At 35.3% G+C, this 19,927-nt stretch overlaps 1 protein-coding gene across 13 annotated transcripts in view; it reads right to left on the bottom strand.

Moving 5' to 3' along the window:
• The window catches only part of EHBP1 (EH domain binding protein 1), a 357,708-nt gene that overhangs the window by 236,044 nt on the left and 101,737 nt on the right, over window positions 1–19,927 (bottom strand). For all 13 annotated transcript variants that reach the window (XM_027072361.2, XM_027072364.2, XM_053200656.1 and 10 more), the window contains 2 exons: window positions 15,613–15,708; window positions 9,330–9,383 (listed from right to left, as the gene is read on the bottom strand). In XM_027072361.2, the coding sequence (XP_026928162.1) occupies window positions 9,330–9,383; window positions 15,613–15,708 (150 nt within the window). The remainder of the gene's footprint in view (window positions 1–9,329; window positions 9,384–15,612; window positions 15,709–19,927) is intronic.

The following is a 19,927-nucleotide window of genomic DNA, read 5'->3' as shown; positions in this document are numbered from 1 at the left end:
ATTCTGTGGAGATTTCATTATAAAAATACCTTGAAGTACACGTTAAAGAAGAGGATTTACAACACAGAAAGAAACTGCCACACAACTCTAAGGATAAACAGAGCCAGGTTTCGCAAACAGCTCTTAAAATGTTCTTGATAATTTCAGTACATATTAACTCATTTACCTCTAACTTCTATAGTACTTTTCAGCCACCATTACACATTTAGCATACTATACTTCATTTATTCTTGTTTCATGTGTTTATTTCTCAAGCCAGATTTTAGTATCTGAGCAGAGATGTTCCCATGTATCCTCCATAGTAATTAGTGCAGCTAGGCTCTACACCCCAGTGCCTAGGACAATAAACGTTTGATGAGTGAATTAGTGCATAAATGCATGGGTAAAATGGATGGGGCTTGAGAGTCTAAAGACTTGCATTTGAGACCAAGCTAAGAGGATTTCTGTGTGTTCTTGAGCTAGTCATTTAACTTCACCAAGTCAGAGAAATTATAATAATGTCCACTTTAGAGAGATTTCTTAGGGATTAAAAGAAGTATTCATTTGAAAACAGTTTGTATTCTTTAACAAAACTTACCAAATATTATTTATGAAGTTATAAATGATCAGTTGCTATAGTTTAATTTTATTTTAAGAGGCAGGTAAAGGAAGATCTTTAACATATCACATTTGTGTAACAAAATAATTTTAGAAACAAAAGTAAAGTGTAATAATTCTGGTAAAGTATCATCTTTTTAATCGGTCTAAGTATGAGGACATAAAATTATTTTCCTAATGAGATATATTTCATAATGTATAAAGTGCTGTTTTATACACTCACCCACTCCTATTTTCCAAATCTTTAATTTGGAAAAAAAAAAGTGGGTGACCCCAATATTCTCAAAGCCGTCTCCTTTCTGCATCAGAATTCTGATTCAGTAGGTCCAAGTTGGGGCCCAGGTGTCTGCATTGTTAAAAAAATGGCATGGACGATTTTAGGGCAGCAAATGCTAATTTAAAACTAAAAACATCAACACTTCTTTACCACTATTACCCACCATGTGAACCATGTAATTTTGTAGGTCCACAGCAACTATATAGTCAATTCTTTAATTTCTTAATTATAATGAAACTCAACTAAGTGGTTATAAATTACTATAGCCCTAGAAGAATCAACCAATATTTTTTAAAGTAAATTCTATGCCCAACCTGGGGCTTGAACTCATGACTCTGAAACCAAGAGTCACATGCTCTACCAATTAAGTCAGCCAGGAGCCCCTAACCAATATTTTTAAAATTAAATATTCTAGAAAGTAATCTCCTGAACTATATGCAGTTCCACAAAGGAGCCATAATCTCTCTTGTCTCTGCTCAAGGTAACCCAGCCACCTGAAGCACTTTCCAAATTCCCTGCAGCTATCAGGAGTACTTAATTTTTTTTTTTTAATGTTTTTATTTTTGAATGAGAGAGACAAAGACAAAGAGCAAGCGGGGTAAGGGCAGAAAGAGAGAGGGACACGTAATCTGAAGCAGGCTCCAGGTTCTGAGCTGTCAGCACAGAGCCTGACATGGGGCTCAAACCCATGAAGCACGAGATCATGACCTGAGCCAAAGTCACACACTTAACTGACTGAGCCACCCAGATGCCCCAGGAGTACTTAACCTTTAATCTGAAATCTCTTATTTGGATTTTGGCTAATACAGTGCCTATGCCTATATTATACTGTCTAAATTACAGCAACAGTCCCAAGGAGGCCTGAGGCAGCACTCAGTCAAACATATATTTCTGCAGCAAAATGAATAACCGTTCATACTAAGTGGAATAAATACTACAACTAGCCTCACTTCAGGTCAGGACAGGTTTGGCCACCAAATGAATTTGAACCAAATTTTTGAAAAATACATATTTTAAAAAGTCTTCAGATAGTAAAGATTTTTGGCTTTTGAGGTTACAGACAAAGAACTGTAAAAACTTTATCAGTAAAGTTTTTTACTTTATCAGTAAAAAAAAAACTGTAAAAAGATAAAAAAAAAACTTATCTTTTAGGTTTCAATTTATATATTACTTTCATTAGAAAGCTTCCTCTAACCCACCAAAACTGGGGTTGGTATGTTCTATATGTGCACTTGTAATGCCCTATACTTATTCCTATCTTAGTGGCTACCTGTTCATCTCCCCCTAAACGGTAGGGTACCTGGAGTCAGGGGCCACATCTTTTTCACTATTACATGCTCAATAACTAGGAAATATCTGCCACATAGTATCCACTTAATCAACTTAGTGAATAAATAAGCAATTTTAAGCATTAAGACTTTAATCTAGTAAAATTTTATATTATTGCTCTACTTACTTCATCTGTGAAGTATGATTAACATCAATAAAGATGAATTTCCACAGAATACATTATGATAATAATCAGGAAATCAAACCAAAACGACTACCCCATAGCATATGCACCGTGACAGTATAAAAACAGTACTTTGTGGCTGGAAAATAAAACTTTTCCTTAAGTTTGTTAGCTAGAACATTTCACAAAGTAAACTACAATATGAAATAAATTATTTAACATGCAGTAGTTTATTTACATTTTTAACACAGGACTTCTTGCATTACACATAGATAAATACAGTACAGTTGACTTTAGATTTTAATCCATTTGTGGTCCCTTCTGTGTCAAGAATTTTAGAATGTAGAATCTGAAGATGGAAACTTGGTTTCTTCTAATTAATATGCTCTAATAAAATTGACAAATAACTGATAAAAAATTAAAGACATTAGGCAAGATGAAAATGGAAAACTAAGGAAATATTTAAGCAAATAGAGTTACACAAGAATCTTATGATTTTGAGGATTCTGACAGGCTCAAAGCACGCATAATCATTCTTGAGCATACTTTTTTTTTTTGAACATTTTTTTAAGTTTATTTATTTTGAGAGAGAGAAGAAGAGAGTTCACCAGCAAGGGAGGGGCAGAGAGAAAGGGGGAAAGAGAGAATCCCAAGCAGGTTCCAAGCTGTCAGTGCAGACCCAGAGGAGGGGCTCAAATCCACAAACCATGAAATCATGACCTGAGCTGAAATCAAGAGTCAGTCATTATACCACAGAGCCACTCAGGCGCCCCAGGCATATTTCTCTTTTAAATGAAACCAACATTTTCCCACAATTTTCTTTGAGGCCAATCGGTCACTTGGGAATAAAAGATATAGATTTTCCTCCAGAAGCACAATCTGAAAGATTTCTGAACTAGAATGGCACATTAAATATGTACTATTAAAAAAAAAATAGGAAAAAAAGGAATATATATGGACTTTCTCTGAAATTGGACCAAAATGAGAGTGAGCTAGCTGACAAAACTTCATTTAACTACTAGCTATATCTAGAATACCCTATCTTATTCACATAGCCAGTCAGCTACTATTCACATAATCATATATGACAACAAGGTGACATTAGAGAAACCCAGGAAAACCTGTGTACACTATGAGTTTCCTATCCCAAATTCAGGAGGTTAATTCTAAGAGGTTGGGGGGTCCAGGGGGGAAGGAAGCTCTGTTGCTTCTAATATAAGTTAAATTTTTTTCTATGTGGAAACAGAAAAAAATAGTATCACTTTTCAAGTACAAAATCATTTTGAACCATAGGCCTACCAGATCTGAAAGCTCATCTAAAAGGAAGTTTACAAAAAAGAATTTTATTTTCCATTTGTAGATAGATCACCTTTTCTGGCATGCCAGTATCTTTTAGCAAGTTTCTAAACCAATGATATTCAAAAGCGGCCTTCATCATTAACAGAAGGAACGATACAATATCTGAGATGTACTTCAAATTATCTGGTAAAAATAAAAAATAGAAAAGTGGATGGACCAATGAAATAAATTTGGCAAAATACTGACAATTACTGAGGCTGAGAGATGGGTACATAAAGATGCATCATATTATTCCTACTACTATTGTATATGTTTGAAATAATTTTAAAAATTTAAGTTGAGATTTTTTAAATTGGATGTATATAATTAGTATATAATACTAACAAATACAGATATATGGGCATTACTGACTAACCACTCTCTAGTTATTGGGTTAACAGAAGAACAAAAAATGGAGTTGTTCCTAGTGGAAGTTTGAACGTCTTCCCCACCTACCTAGTGTCACTTCCATGTAGAAGGAAGGTCAACAGGGACTGATCAGGTTCAAGAAAGTTAACTGGGTCACATTTCTGTGGGGTAGAATATTAATAGGCAGGCTATAAGTAGGACTATACTAGAGCAAACGTCCTACCCTAAAAAAGCTAGGCCATCTCTAATTGGTACTTAAGATTATAAATTGTTGTATTGGTTACATGTGGGAGGAGATGTTTCTAATTTTTGTGATATATGGGTTGTGGTATTCTTATATGTACTATTCACCCTTTGGGACTTTGGAAAAGTAGTATTTATGAGTTTCTTGGGGCTAAGAAGATAATCCCAGTTTGGAGTTACTGAAGAAGCTATACCAGTTTAAATGGAAGAAACTGCAAGCTATAGTTCCTGTAAAAACTAGCCAGTCTTTACCCAACCATTGGAATGAGATCCTTTGGCTGAGATGACACAGAAGAAAATGATTAGAGGAAATATGAGGCATTTATATATTATTTTTCCTCTGAAAGAAAAAGCAGAGGTAATTTATCAGACTACAATTCTGTGAGATCAAGAGACTGAGTAGATTTCAGAGGAGGATTCAAACTTAAATTTAATAAGGTCAGAAACTCTGTGATTATAAATTGTTTACCTTGTATTGTTTGAGCTATTATATCATCTCTATTCGTGGTATAATCTTGTCAGTTGAGTTTGGTTGTACAACCAATTGTCTTCAATATAATCCAATAAAAGAAACAAAGCAAAGGAGATCTATAGTACTGTCTTAGAATTAACATAATTAATATCGCATCTAATCCATTTAAATGGCTTCTGGAGGTAATATCACATAAATGGCAATAAAAAGCGCAACGAGATGGCCAAACTGCCCATCTCATTGGTCACAGGTAAAAACAGTGGGAAAGACTGAATAGCTGGCCTCAAGAAAACACATTACAATACTCTCTTCATCCCTAAGGAGGACACAACATCTCAAGTGAATCATCACATGCCTATTGCTAAATTTACTGGGTTAGTGGTAAAAATAAATAAATAAATAAACGTCTATTGATCATTAGTGGGTACTTCATGTTTTGTTTTGGGTGGTTTGTTTTTTGTTTTTTATTTTGGGGTAAAAAAAGCAAAAAAGCTCTTCCTCTCAATTATGTCATCAAGAACAGAAACTACTCTAAACTCACCATTGTTTCTCTTGCCCTCACCTGATCCTTCTTTTTTTCTGCTTGGAGTGCCTTTTTGTTGCATAACTCCTTTTTTTTTTAATTTTTTAAACTACACTGGGCAGACACTTCCTCCAGGAACTCTTCCCTGCTGCTGCCCTCCTTTATAGTCTCCCAAAGAACCATTTTTCTTGCATTTCGTTCTTTAATTATATGACACCCTTAATAGTTTATAAATTTCAGAAGGACAGGATACTTCACACCATCAAATATAAGTCTCCACTCATTTTTAAATGATGTACCATCATTTTATACAGCACTAAGAAAGAAAAAAACACAACTAATTATAATTGCAGGACATCAAAAACTTAAGATGATCTAATTTCAGAGAAGTTAAATGTGGGGGAATAACATGCATCTCAGAATCAATGAAATTCTACATGTCTTTTTTTTTTAATTTTTTTTTAATGTTTATTTATTTTTGAGAGAGAGAGCACACACACAAGCAGAGGAGGGGCAGAGAATTCGAAGCCGGTTCAGCACTGACGGCAGAGAGCCCAATGCAGGGGACCTGAGCCAGAGTCGGACACTTGGCCAACTGAGTCACCCAGGCACCCCTGAAATTCTACATGTCTTAATTGACTTTGTAGCTTCAATATTAACAAAATTCTGGGCATACAGAAAATGCACATCAAATGTTTGCAAAATGATGACTGAATGAATGAATTCAACCTAGCTTGATGTTTTTCATCAATATGCATTTTTGAATTCATTCAAAAATCAAAAGATTCTTTTTAAAGAATAAAAATTTTTAAGTTTCAAAACAAGACTTATAGGTATAATTCACAAATATACTGGTTCTGATTTTAGTTGGATACCTTAAAGTACCAGGAAGGAAAAAACAATTGTTTTCTAAATATAACTATTATGGCTTCACATTAAAATAAAAGCCACAATGTCAAGTGCCCGGCTGAACAAACATTATTATATTATGGTAGATGAAAAAAAGAAACATGTTGCTTTGTGATATCCATTCTTGATGATCTGCACTAATAATATGGAAATGGACTGTGAATAATCCAAAATAAAGGATAATTTAAAACTCGTTTATATTTGTTTTTGAAATATTTTCATATACTCGTATTGTGATTAGATAAACACAAACACAGACTGTCTGGCCCAGGGGTAGATATTAATAAATCACCAACACTTGTTTAATTTCAGAAAACAAACTGGTTCTTAATCTTGGATTACATTTATAAGGGGAGGATGTCCTAAATCAAAAGCTGAAACCTTTCAAAAGATACAAGTATGTTTAAGTTTAATCCAAGTAAGATATTTTCAAGTTGTGTTCTCATTTCTTGAGATAAGTCTAGAACCACTGAGAAGCATAAGTGGTATAAAGGAACAGAAAGACTAAAATCCTGCAACTATAAATTTGGAAATCTAGCTTCCTTTCTTTCACATTTTTCCATGTCCTCTAGAAAGAAAATTATAAAAATAACTATCCCTTACTGAACTAGATGCTTTCTATACATTATTTCTAATTTTCAGTAACCTATAGAGTAGATATTAATGCCATCACTTTATACCTACATACATTGAGACTGTAAAAGATTAAATAACTTGTACAAGGTCACAAAGCTAGCAGCAGTAAAATCACCTCTAAAGTTTTGACCTATGTGTAAAAGTAGCTTTCTGATCTAAAGAAGAAATGTCAGAAAAAAACTGGGAAATCTTTTCTGTGACCAGAAACAAAAGAACCAGCAAAATGAAGACAGCATTACCTTAATTTACACAAAGAAGCAAGAAAGTTGCTTTGGGAAAAAAATATTCAGAATTCTGAGGACTGATAAATTCCGGAATTCTATTTTGTAATGTCTAGCGGTAGTCAATAACTTTTAGATGGAATATGTACAATAATTAAAAACTACCTTTACTAATATAATACATATGTACCTCACAGGTTTATCACTATGAAAGGCTAATTAAAACTTCTCTATGACTCTACAATTTCAGTATTTCTTTCTGTTTTTATCACTAAGGGAGGTAGTTATTGCATAGGTCATAAAGAATGACAAGACCAGATAAAATTCTAACATCATAACTGTATAACTTAAGCAAGTTACTTAGCTTTCCTAAGTCTCATTTGCTTTATTCATAAAAATAATGTTATTAATATCTGACTCACAGGGTTATTGTATAAGTAAATGAGATAATGTGTACAAAACATTCTATACAGTATCCAGTATACAGTAAGTGCCCAATAAATGTTATGGTAATATATTTTGGATAATTCTCTGTTTTATTGAGATATATTAAACAAAAACTAAACTTTTTATTGGCTGTGGGGTTATAAAACAAAGTGGAAGGCGATCCATTAATATCCCATTCAAAGAGCATGCCTTTTCAGTGTTAGAACGTTTTACCAACAGACTTTCAAACAAAACCCCAGATTTTACAAGAGAAAAAGAGAGACTTCAGTCCTTTGAAATTGTAAAGGGGAAGCACATTTAAAATGTGGGGCAGAATACACTGTAATATGTTAGTTACTGCTACAGGAATACAAATGTTTCTCCAGACAAGAGTCAATTTCATCATTTACCACTGAGGGGAGCTGTAACCTAGGAAAAGGTTTATACAGAGTCCCAAGGCTATTTTTAAACTTTCTCACACCTTACAGTATTCAGTTAATAAACTCTGTTTATGCCTGCTATAAAAATAGGCTTATGCACCTTTCAATGGGCTACTTTAAAGTAAGTTCTTCAGAAATTTAGAACTGGTATGGCTCTATCTTAAGAGTAATTAAGATTTTCTAAACAAACATTGTTTTTACCATCAATTACGACTCAAATTTAATTGGCTAACTCTTTAACACATCAAGTTAATAAAGCGATTACAGATCTATAATTGAGTCATGAGTGCTGAAAACTAAAAGACCATCCATGAGGGAGAAGCTCTTATATGAGAATGGAAGTTAGCTTTTAAAGCTGTAACCAATTTCAAGAAGTCTCAGTTTGTTTGAATTTAAAACCTTCAATGACTACTCCAAGCATAATGTTCAAATCTATCCTACAGAAAGGACAGAATTGTTAACATGTATGAACATTTAACACAATTACATTGACGTGATATCCAGCCATCAGAACTCTCCCTACCATGTTTGGACCTGATCTTCCCAAGCTTCCCAGCTCCCCTGGGCTAAAAATGGCCCAGCCAGTATAGTATTCCTTTCATCACTGAGATATACAATGAAGTCAGGTGATACACTGACTCTGGAAGGAGTCAAAGCATGCTATAAATCTGCTATAAATATATTTTAGAACTTTAATGGTGATCATGATGATAACAATGGTAACAGCTAATATTCACTGAAATCATTAATCTTCACAAGAACCCTATAAATTTGTGGCTGAAAAGTTAAGAAACTTACCACAATCACACAGCTTATAAGTAGAAGAGCCAAGTTAGGGCTTACAATTAGGTCTGACTCCAGAGCCCACATTCTTAATTCACTCTATTTTCATTGCCTACCTTCCCTAATCCCCATTTGAAAATATTTACTGAACACCTATTATATACCCGCTAGTCATGTGGGATTCCACAGTCTGTATATTAACTGAAGATGATTATTAAAGCACCAGTCTAAAATCTCTCAACCTAAAGCGCTAAAGCATGTACTTTATTTTTAAAGATGTCAAAGGGCATTTATGATTTTGTTCAACAAATGTTTAAAAAAGCATTTGCTATGTGAGAAGCACCATGCTAGATGCTGAACAGATAAAAAGATGAGTAAGACCTGGTCTTTCCTTTAAGCCCCAAACTAATACAAAGTATACTCATAATTCAGTAGAGTATTTTTACTTTTATAATTGTAACAAAAGACCTTCTTAAAAATAATTCTGCTACTGGCAATCATTTCATTAAAGAAATTCTAAAATCTACAAATCACTATTAATTTTAATAAAGTAACATTTCTTCTACCACCAAAATGCTAGTGTACTTTAACAATGTATACAGTCAACAACGTGAAAGGTGATGAAATCTGCCATTAGCTTACATTTTCTATGACAAAAGTCCACTCTTTATCTTCAAATTCCTCTGCATGAGGATCCTGTAACAAAAGCAAAATATAAAGTTGAAATAGATTTCTTTAAACCATTCAATCCAACCAAGAACATACAAATGGCCGTGCTTTTACCTTTTACCAACTGTTAAAAAGGGAGAAGCAGAATAGCCTACTCTTAGAAACTTCCATAATTTCTCTACATCTAAATCATTATTTTATATTGAAAAATTCTCTATTTTACTTACGTTGATGCATGTAATTATCTTCCATCATTGCACCACTGAAAAAAGAAACCTGATCAGAGAGAGTGATAATTTAATGAACTATTAAGAAGCACTTTACTGAGATATAAAATGCTTGGGGTGCCTGGGTGGTTCAGTCCGTTAAGCATGGGACTCTTGATTTCAGCTCAGGTCATGATCTCAAGAGTTAGTGGGACAGAGCCCCATTCTGATGGGGCGGAGCCTGTTTGGGATTCTCTCTCCCTCTCTCCTTCTCCCTGCATGCCCACGTTCTCTTTCTCCCAAAATAAACAAACTTAAAAAAAAAAAGATATAAAATGCTCATATAAAAGTCCTCATCCTGTTTTTATACTCATATATTTTAAACTAAAAGTATCATTTGAGACAAGGTTTTCTTCTGAAGAGGTTATGTAAACATCTGGAATTTCAAAGCACAACAAGAGACTTTATAGTCTACACAAAATGGCAAATTGGCATGGCTATTGATACCTTCATTCCTCCTCCCCTCCCATCAACCCTGAAAATGCCTCAGAAACCTGAGAAAGGATAATGAAGCCTCCAACCAAATGCAACTTAAAAAAAAAAAAAGCGCACTTTTGCAAGTATTTACTTGACAAATACTTAATGGTTACGTATTATATAAGAAATTGTAGATGTGAAAATGGACTGTTGTCCTTGCCTCTAAAGACAAACACAACTAATCTAAATAAATATGGTAAAAGAAATACATGGTTTCACCACAGGTTAGAAAACAACACATCAGTTATACATATATACAATGGAGTATTACTCAGCAATCAAAAAGAATGACATCTTGCCATTCACAACAACGTGGATAGAACTCGAGGGTATTATGCTAAGCGAAATTAGTCAGGAGAGAAAGACAAGTATCATATGACTTCACTCATATAAGGGCTTTGAGATACAAAGCAGATGAACATAAGGGAAGGGAAGCAAAAATAATATAAGAACAGGGAGGAGGACAAAACATAAGAGACTCTTAAATATGGAGGACAACTGAGGGTTACTGGAGGGGTTATGGGAGGGGGGATGGGCTAAATGGGTAAGGGGCATTAAGGAATCTGCTCCTGAAATCATTGTTGCACTATTTGCTAACTAACTTGGATGTAAATTAAAAAAGAAAAAAAAGAAAGAAAAAATAAATAAAAAGAAAATAACACATCACTTACAGGAATACATAGGAAAGTTTTATGAGAAAGAAGGCATCTATGCTAGGTGAGACAGTACAGATTTCCACAGATATTTGAATAAGTAAAGGCAAAAGCAATGGAGTATAAGACATAAAAGAAAAGTAGTGGGGTCACATCTATGTGCATTTACTTATTCAGATTCAACTCCACATATTAGAGAAGGCACAGGGATGGAGGTATTGAGCATGAAAGAATATTTAAATACAGCAGGCTTTGGGCTCAACATTCCACTCTAAGAATGAGGGAGTACATATACATGGAAAATGGGCTCTGCTATTCCTTTAATGGGGTTTAGGTCCCACATGCTTCTCATAGAGAGGCATCTTATTCATGATTGATTCCACTTTAGTCTATTAATAATCTTTTGCTTCTACTGCCACAGCTGAGTTTTGGTTCTTATCATTTTGTGCCTGAGCTATTTCAGGATAAAAGTGACTACGACATTCAGTCTTTCTGCCCTCCAATCAATCTTATACACAGATTATTCTCCCAAACCACAGTTCTGGCCGTGTTGGTACCAACTCAGATTTCTTTAATGACACCCACCACCTATGGGAGAAATTCCAAACTCCTTAGTTAGTTCTTTATTTCTGTTTACTTATTTTTCACATTAAAGCATGGTGGCTGGCTAATTCTGAGCTGTACTGAGGCAATAAGTTCTATGAGTAAATTCACACAAATGGGATAAAAAATCTGTCAAAAAGGAGTTTCTTGGGTGGTGCTGGGCAGAGGGGAGGTAGGAAAGGCTAGAAGAGAAAGACAGGTAGAAAATTCTACCTGATATTTGTTTCCTCAGTTTGGCCCTGTCCACAAACTAGGTTTATGGAGAGAGAATGCCGTAAATAAAGGCTGAAGGAACTTTTCCATGAGTGATTTAGGTCATAAACAGTGCTACTTTAGAGACCAAGTAATAAAGTATATCACAATGCAGAGGAAAGAGACTTCTTACCACCCTTGCTGCCTGCCCTCCCTCCCCCCCATTTTGTTGAGGAACACAGCAGAGTTTCAGCACAGCTAATATAATTAATAACAATAAATATTTACTAAGCACACACTCTGCCCCAGTTATTGTGCTAAGTGTTTTCATCATCACAGCAACTTATGAAATGCGTAGTATTTTTATTACCATTTAAAAGAACAGAAAACTGAGACCTCAAAGATGTCCCATCCCACAGTGAACAACCAGTAAGTGTTAAAACTATGTTACGATCCAGGTCTGTCTGACTTTTAGTTATGTTGTTGGTTCAGTTTTACTACTTTGTCCCCAGGACCTAGAAAAGTACCAGGCACACAGCAGGCTCTCAAGAATATTTCAGGAATGAATTAATGACTATATCTTACAATTTGACAAATACTGAACACTGCCTTATATATGACATACATTAATTCTCAAAGGAGATGAAACTTTTTTTTTTAATGTTTATTTATTTTTGAGGGAGAGAGAGAAAGCACAGGGGAGGGGTAGAGAGAGACAGGGATAGAAGACCTGAAGCTGGCTCTGTGCTGACAGCAGAGACCTGATACAGGGCTCAAACTCATGAACTGTGAGATCATGACCTGAGCCGAAGCCAGATGATTAGCCAACTGAGCCACCCAGGCACCCCAGATGAAACATGTTTTAAAAACACAGGCAACGTATTACTCCTAAAAGAATAGTTTCAGTGGGACCAAGGGACATGTTTGATAGGTCAAAGTCAGTAAAAAGACATGAAAGAGCAAAAGTAATGTTCATTTTCAGGCCATTTTAAAATGGCATATATACACACAATTAACTATATTATTGATCAGACAAAAACATCTGTAATGAAAATTGCTTCGAGCATGTATCAATTAAGTCTTCTCTGTATCCTACTTTCTACCCTCTAGAATCTCCTACCTTACCGCTGCTGTAAAGAGAAAAACTGAAAATGGCTCAAAGAACCATTTTTCTTTTCAAAACCCTAAAAGGTTTTTTTTTTTTAATTTGCTAGAAACAGCTATTTTCAATCTAATTCAAATTTCAAAAACAAACATGCAGAGTAAAAAAATTAGTATCTGGTCAAGTTGTAGGAAAATGAAACATACAACTTTTTGCAAAAGCATTTTGTCTATGAGCACACTTCTGTGAATACCAACCACACTTAGGACAAAAAGGGTTCAGAGCAGTCCTTTCCCACTTGCAAATTTCAAGATTAAATGAGTTGTGAGACTTTAATAAAAGTAAAAGAGAGGAAAATATGAAAAAGTTTTCCACTTGAATATTTTAAATGCTGTTCAAAAGCAAGATCCAAAAATTACACTGAAGGAATAAAAAGTTGTTTTATCATTCCGCCCTTCTGTTAGAAATCTGGAGAGAGGGGGAGTTTGGGAGATAAAAGCCTCCACTGGAAATACTGTTTTAATATTTAAAATGGTTGCAAGTTTGCCTCAATATCACAATTAACCAAAAATGTTTACTACAACAAACTGGGGAGAAATGGATATTAGTTCTTCTTCCAACAGACTAAAACTCAAAGTCATAAAAGTTCAGTGATAAGGATATGCTGAACATTCTCATCGGTACTTGAAAACAACACTTATCTCTTAATCCTCCAAGTACCCATTTCAACAGCCACTTTCAACTCAGAATCACTCAGCTAGTACACATACTTTTCCCAAACACATGGCTGTCAATTATTTATCAGCCCTATTCTAGCCCCTTACTCTCTATCATCATTTTTTTCAAGTTGTAAAACTATGTCCATTCGTTTTCTTTCCTAGTGTAAACAGCAAATCAAATCAAAATATTCAAAAAATTACTTAAAAGTCTTCCTCAAGCATGTCGGAAATCTTGCTGTTGTAATCTATATTCATAGCAGTTTTTTTTTTTTTATTACAGAATAGGATGTACAATGTGAAGGAAAGAAGAAGGGCTAAATCACTGTGACTTAGCAAGTCATGTTCTTCTTTAGTCTCAGTTTCCTTATCAGTACAAAAGGGATAATTATACAACCTTGGTTGGGGTTGCTGTGTGAGAATGACAGGAAATGTTCCAAAGGTCTTGCTGCTACCTACCAAGCTTACTGTACCATTCCAGTAAGAGATATATGGATAAAGGGAGTTTAATAACAGGCTTTTAGTACAGCTGACTAAAGGACTATCAGATAGTCCTGAACCTCCTTGAAAAAAGGAAGAGTAGTGACTATCTCACCCCTTATTTCTCTCTGGGAAAATTAAGTATGTGTATATATGACAAGCATGATTGAGCAATGTTATAACGTCAATAACAGTAATATCAAAACTAGAAAACATAAAGTGTTAAAAATCTTTTGTAAAATAGATTATCTATGAAATACAGAGCATTTAAAAGTAGTATTCCATTCATGAGTTAGTATATTAACATTCAACACACTCTTCTGTTTTACTGATCTCTGCAGTAGTTCCTGAATAAATGTATTAATTAGATCACAAAATTAAAAGGACTTTTTTACACACTGATTTCATGCTAAGCCATATAATGTTTCTCTACTTAAATTTCATGTCCTTAAATATTTAGTGGATTTTCACAAACTTTACATTATTAAATTATGCTCAATGAGATGTCTTTCTTCCTTCTGTCCAGCAAAAGTAACTTCAACACAACCGGAATGATTCAAAGAAGAAATTAAGCATTGTTTTCTAATTTTACCACTTTCAAAAAGGCTAAAATGAAACCTTTCCCCACCATTTTTGGGACGCAGGTAAGGAGTTAGGAAAGTAAACATTCTAGTGCCTAATGGGAACTCAGTGAGGACTACTTTGTAATGTTTCAAGAAATATGGAAGACTTTCAAGAAAAAAAAACATGTATAACAGGCAGGTAGTTATACACACAGCTATGTTTTTGGATCTGTCCTTTGAATTTACAACCAGAATCTTGCTTTTAAGCTACAGTACTTGTAAAATATTAATGTCATTAAGATATTTATCAAATATCAATTTAAAATTTCTCTTCTTACATTAACATTAATAAAATACTTGTTTTTAAAAAAATTTTTTTAATGTTTATTTTTGAGAGAGAGTGCGCAAGCAGGGGAGGGGCAGAGAGAGAAGTAGACCCAGAATCTGAAGCAGGCTCCAGGCTCTGAGATGTCAGGACAGAGCCTGACGCAGGGATCAAACCCACGAGCTGTGAGATCATGACCTGAGCAGAAGTCTGGCGCTTAACCGACGGAGCCACCCAGGTGCCCCTAAAATACTTATTGAATACTAATTTTAAAACATATCTTCTGATTAGTCAAATAGGGATAACAAAATGAGGCTCAGGACTAAGGAATTCCACAAACCTCACTTTCTACGATAAAGCACTTTAAAGTTTCCTATGGGTAGGGTGCCTGGCTGGCCCAGGCAGTTAAGCATCCCACTTTGGCTCAGATCACGATCTCATGGTTCAGTTCATGAGTTTGAACCCCGCTTTGGGCTGTGCTCACAGCTCAGAGGCTGGAGCCTGCTTTGATTTTGTGTCTCCCTCTTTCTCTGCCCTTCCCCCCCTCGTGCTCTGTCTCTCTTTCTCTCTCAAAAAGAAACATTAAAAAAATTTTTTTAAGTTTCCTGTGGGTAGAATATAGGAAGTAGTAAGAGAAGTATTTCAACTGATCTCAAAATTGTTAACAAGTTGAAAAGGACTCCTAAATTATTCTGATTTCATAGACCATGAAATACCCTGATGAACTTGCATTGATATAAACTGCTATATCCACAAAAACAATGCATATTCTATATATTTGCACCCAAATATATAGAACAACGAATACTGAAATATTCTGTCATTTAGAACCATGATTATAAAATAATAAGTTGCATAAATTATAAAAATGGAACTTACCTTAAAAAGTGTCACAGTGATTTCAATGTTTTCAGGAACAGGCCACACTACAACACCACGGTATGGATTTTTTATTCCAGGTTGCCAGCTATGAGCCTACCAGAATAGTTAAAATAATGGTTTTAATATGAAGTACAGGAAATGCAATGTTAATAATTTACAAAAATTTATTGACACTGTTTATCTATTAGATCTGTAGTCTCCTTGAAACAAAAAAGATTAATCAAGTTAGATTTTTCAAGCATTAAAGTTGGGCCATGACAGTTCTATCACATGATAGCTATAGATTACTATCTGTAACCAAAATTTCACTCTCTCCCTCCCACCATCACATGCAAGAATATGCAAAAATGAGGTGTCTCATATTTTCAAAAGCTACTGTTTGTGATTGGATAAAAATTTTTTAGGAGAAATATTTTAAAAATTATTTTGTGATCAGGGCACCTGGGTGGCTCAGTCAGTTAAGCGACCGACTTCAGCTCAGGTCATGATCTCATGGTTTGTGAGTTCAAGCCCCGTGTCAGGCTCTGTGCTGACAGCTCAGAGCCTGGAGCCTGCTTCGGATCTGTGCACCCCTCTCTCTCTGCCCCTCCCCTATTTGTTTTCTCTCTCTCTCAAAAATAAATAAACATTAAAAAAATATTTTTTTTGATCTAGGAACTTAAAGGCAAATTCATTCTTTAAAAGGAAAAACAAAGTGCATACTTTGCATTTAAGTTCATTTCCCATTAAACTGTAATGTTTATTTGGGACAAGTAAAGAAGAAAACAGTTTTTATAGAGTTAATATTTCTAGCACTTGTAATTTTAAAGATTCTTTTTCCTTGTCAATCTGGTTTATTGTGGTTCCCTAAGGACCTTCCAAAATTTGGAAGTCATCACTATAGTTCTTTCTTTGTGGTGGTATTTCCAGTCAAAGCTGATGGAAGATTAGGTATGCCAAGACATCTCCGTTTTCTTTTCTATGAGCTGCAGGACACTCCATGAAAGTGATAATGAAAGCTAACACTATGGAGTACTTTGTAAGTGTCAGTCCAAGTTTGAAATTTACTTATGTTTAACTCATTTAATTAGCATAAGAACCCTATGGGGTAGCTACTATTCATTCATTCATTCATTCATTCATTCATTCATTCACTGACTCACTGATTCACGCATACAATTGATTCTATCTGCCAAGCACTGTCCAGGCACTGGAGTAGTTAAAAAAAAAAAAAAATCTGCTTTAGTGGAGTTAATGATATACTAGAAAGAAGCAGACAAAATAATTAAGTAAAATATACAGTATGTTAGATAGAGGAAGTGCTATGGAGAAAAAAATGGAAGAAAGAAGGCTGGAGGGGAGGCAAGAGAAAGTAACAAATGTCAACAGGATAGTCAGAGAAGGCATCATTGAGAAGGAGACACTTGAGAGAAGGCCTGACAGAGGTAAAGGAATCAGATACATAGATACATGGGATGAGACTTCTAAGGAGATGGAGCAGCAACTGGAAAGGTCAGTCAGATAACAACAAGGCCAATGTGGTTGGAGCAAAGTTGGATACCAGGCTGGAGAAATAAGGAGGGTCCAGTTATATAAGGCTCTGAGAGGCCATTACAAAGACTTTTGACTTATTTATAATTCAAGTGAAATGGAAAGCCACTGAAGGTTTTTAAGCAAAGGCATGATGCTCTAAGTTATGTTTTAAAGGACACACTTCACTAATATTGCAAGAATAGGCTCTAGACATAAGAGAGGAAACAGGAAGACCAAGTAGAAGCTATTGCAATAATCCTGGGGAGAGGTGATGGTGATTTGGCTTCAAGTGGTAGAAAAGTGGTAAAGTGGTCAGATTCTGGATGTATTTTTTTCTTTATATTTTCAAGACAGAAACAACAAGATCTGCAGACTACATGAGAGAAAGAAAGTAACCAAGGCTGATTCCAAGGATTTTGCCCTTGAGCAACTGGAAGAAGAGAATTGCTATTAACAGATACAAAACAAGACTGCAAGAAGAGCAGGTTTGGAAAGTAAGATTGGGAACTCTGTTTCATACACATTAAATCTAAGGTGCATATTATATATTCAAGTGTAGATCTTCAAACAGGCAGCTGGAATAAATCTGGGAATCATTACCATACATAGGTGATACTTAAAGCTTAAGAGTAGATATGATCCCAAGGGACAGAGTACAGCTAGAGAATATAAATGTTCAAGAACTGAACCTTGGAGCATAACATTAACAGGTCCAGGAAGTGAGGAGGAATCAGCAAAAGAGGGTTGGTACAGCAGAAGGAAAACCAGAGGTGTGTGGTATCCTGAAAGTCCAGTGAAGAAAATGTTTCATGGAGTGGGAGACAATCTGTGCCAAATCTTGGTGATAGGTTAGACAGAATGAGACCTGAAAAATAACCATCGGATTTAAGAAAGCAGAAGCCAATTCTGACTTCACAAGAGCCATTTCAGTGGAATGATGAGAGCAAATGCCTGACTGGATTGGAAAGGGTTCAACAAAGAATAAGAAAAAAGAAAGTAAAGATATCAAGTACACTCAATTCCTCTGAGATTTTTGCTGTAAGAGAAAGAGAAAACTAGTCTGCCTTTAGTGGTAAAATAATGGCAGAGAGAATTTTTTTAATAAAAATATTTTAATGCTGATGGTAAATATCCAGTTAAGAGGGAAAACTGAATGATGCAAAAGAGAAAATTACTAGAGTCATGCCCTTAACAGTAGGAAAAAGAGACAGATTGACCTTTGCCAGAAGCATAGATAATTCTTTCATGATAACAAGAAAGAAGCTAGAGGATATGACTGCAGGTGTGTGACAAGGAACAAATTTAACAGATAAGGAAAATGAGACACGGACTTGCCCAAGATCACACAGCAAGTAAGTGGCAGAAGTTGGATTTGAACCCACAAAATGGAAGTGAGAAAGGATCAAGATCATGGAAACTTATGTCCATTCAAATCTTATCATATTTTGTTAGTTAAGATACCAACATAAGATAGGTTTAGCAGCATCTCCCCACTTCAACTCATAAATTGTTAGTAATTCTCCCTCTATTCTCTCTCCATTGCCGTCCAATCATAAAACTTCAGGGAAGGAAAGGGAAGTAGACACTGACCACAACAGAGTTAGCACACTAACAACAGAGTTAGCACACAACAGAGTTAGCAAAAAGCTGAGTTCTACTGATTAAAGAATATCTCTAGAGATTCTTCTATTCCTCTATTTATGGAAATATGCCTATTGACACTTCTAGAACAAAAACTTCACAAAGTCAAGAATCTCCATTTTGAAAAGTAAATTTCTGCCTACCTTAGATAATCCTTAATCAAAACTCCACTCTACATACCTACACAGTTAATCTTGAAGATTTATGACAATTCTAATTCTTACATACTGTGATAGTAGGTCAGACTATTCCTCTGGTCTTTCCAAACTCACCATCATTATATTTTCATAGCCTCCCCACAGAATAAAAACATAAAAAGAGTATAATAACTGAACTTTTCTTATTAGCCACAGCAGCAAAGATACAGTATTTGTAAAATTCTTTTTTTTAATATTTTTTAATGTTTATTTACTTTTGAGAGAGAGAGAGCACACACGTGAGCAAGTGGGGGAGGGGCAGAGAGAGATGGAGACACAGAATCCATACAGGCTCCAGGCTCTGAGCTGTCAGCACAGAGCCCGATGCAGGGCTCAAACTCACGAACTGTGAGATCATGACCTGAGCCAAAGGCAGACGCTTAACCGACTGAGCCACCCAGGTGCCCCATTTTTTTAATGTTTATTTATTTTTGAGACAGAAAGAGAGAGAGAGAGAGAGGGCACAAGCTGGGAAGGGGCAGACAGAGAGAGGGAGACACAGAATTGGAAGCAGGCTCCAGGCTTTAAGCTGTCAGTGCAGAGCCCCATGCAGGGCTCGAACCCAGAAACCACGAGATCATGACCTGAACCAAAGTTGGATGCTCAACTGACTAAGCCATTCAGGCGCCCCTAGTATTTGTAAAATTCATAATGAAAAAATGACCATCAATGGATTTTAGACCTGAAGATACCCTTAAGAGATCTAATCCAGATAAGAAAACTAAAGCAATCAAAGAGTAAAGAGCTTGCCTGAACCTACATGAGTAATCAGTAGGAGAACCACCTGCATGATTTCCAAGTTCAAATTTCTTCACCCAACTAACATCTTACCCAGCTCTATCTCTGATTCATACAGTGGTCAAGAAAATAGTCTTCTATCCCTAAATTCTTAACATTTATGTGGATAATACAAATATCAAAAGTGAGAAAAGCAGGGAATGCAGAGATCACTGGGCAGAGTT

This window comes from Acinonyx jubatus, chromosome A3 (assembly GCF_027475565.1).
Source record: "Acinonyx jubatus isolate Ajub_Pintada_27869175 chromosome A3, VMU_Ajub_asm_v1.0, whole genome shotgun sequence".
Classification (NCBI taxonomy): Eukaryota; Metazoa; Chordata; class Mammalia; order Carnivora; family Felidae; genus Acinonyx; species Acinonyx jubatus.
Note: the sequence above shows the minus strand (reverse complement) of the source record. Positions and strands in the feature narration are given on the sequence as shown.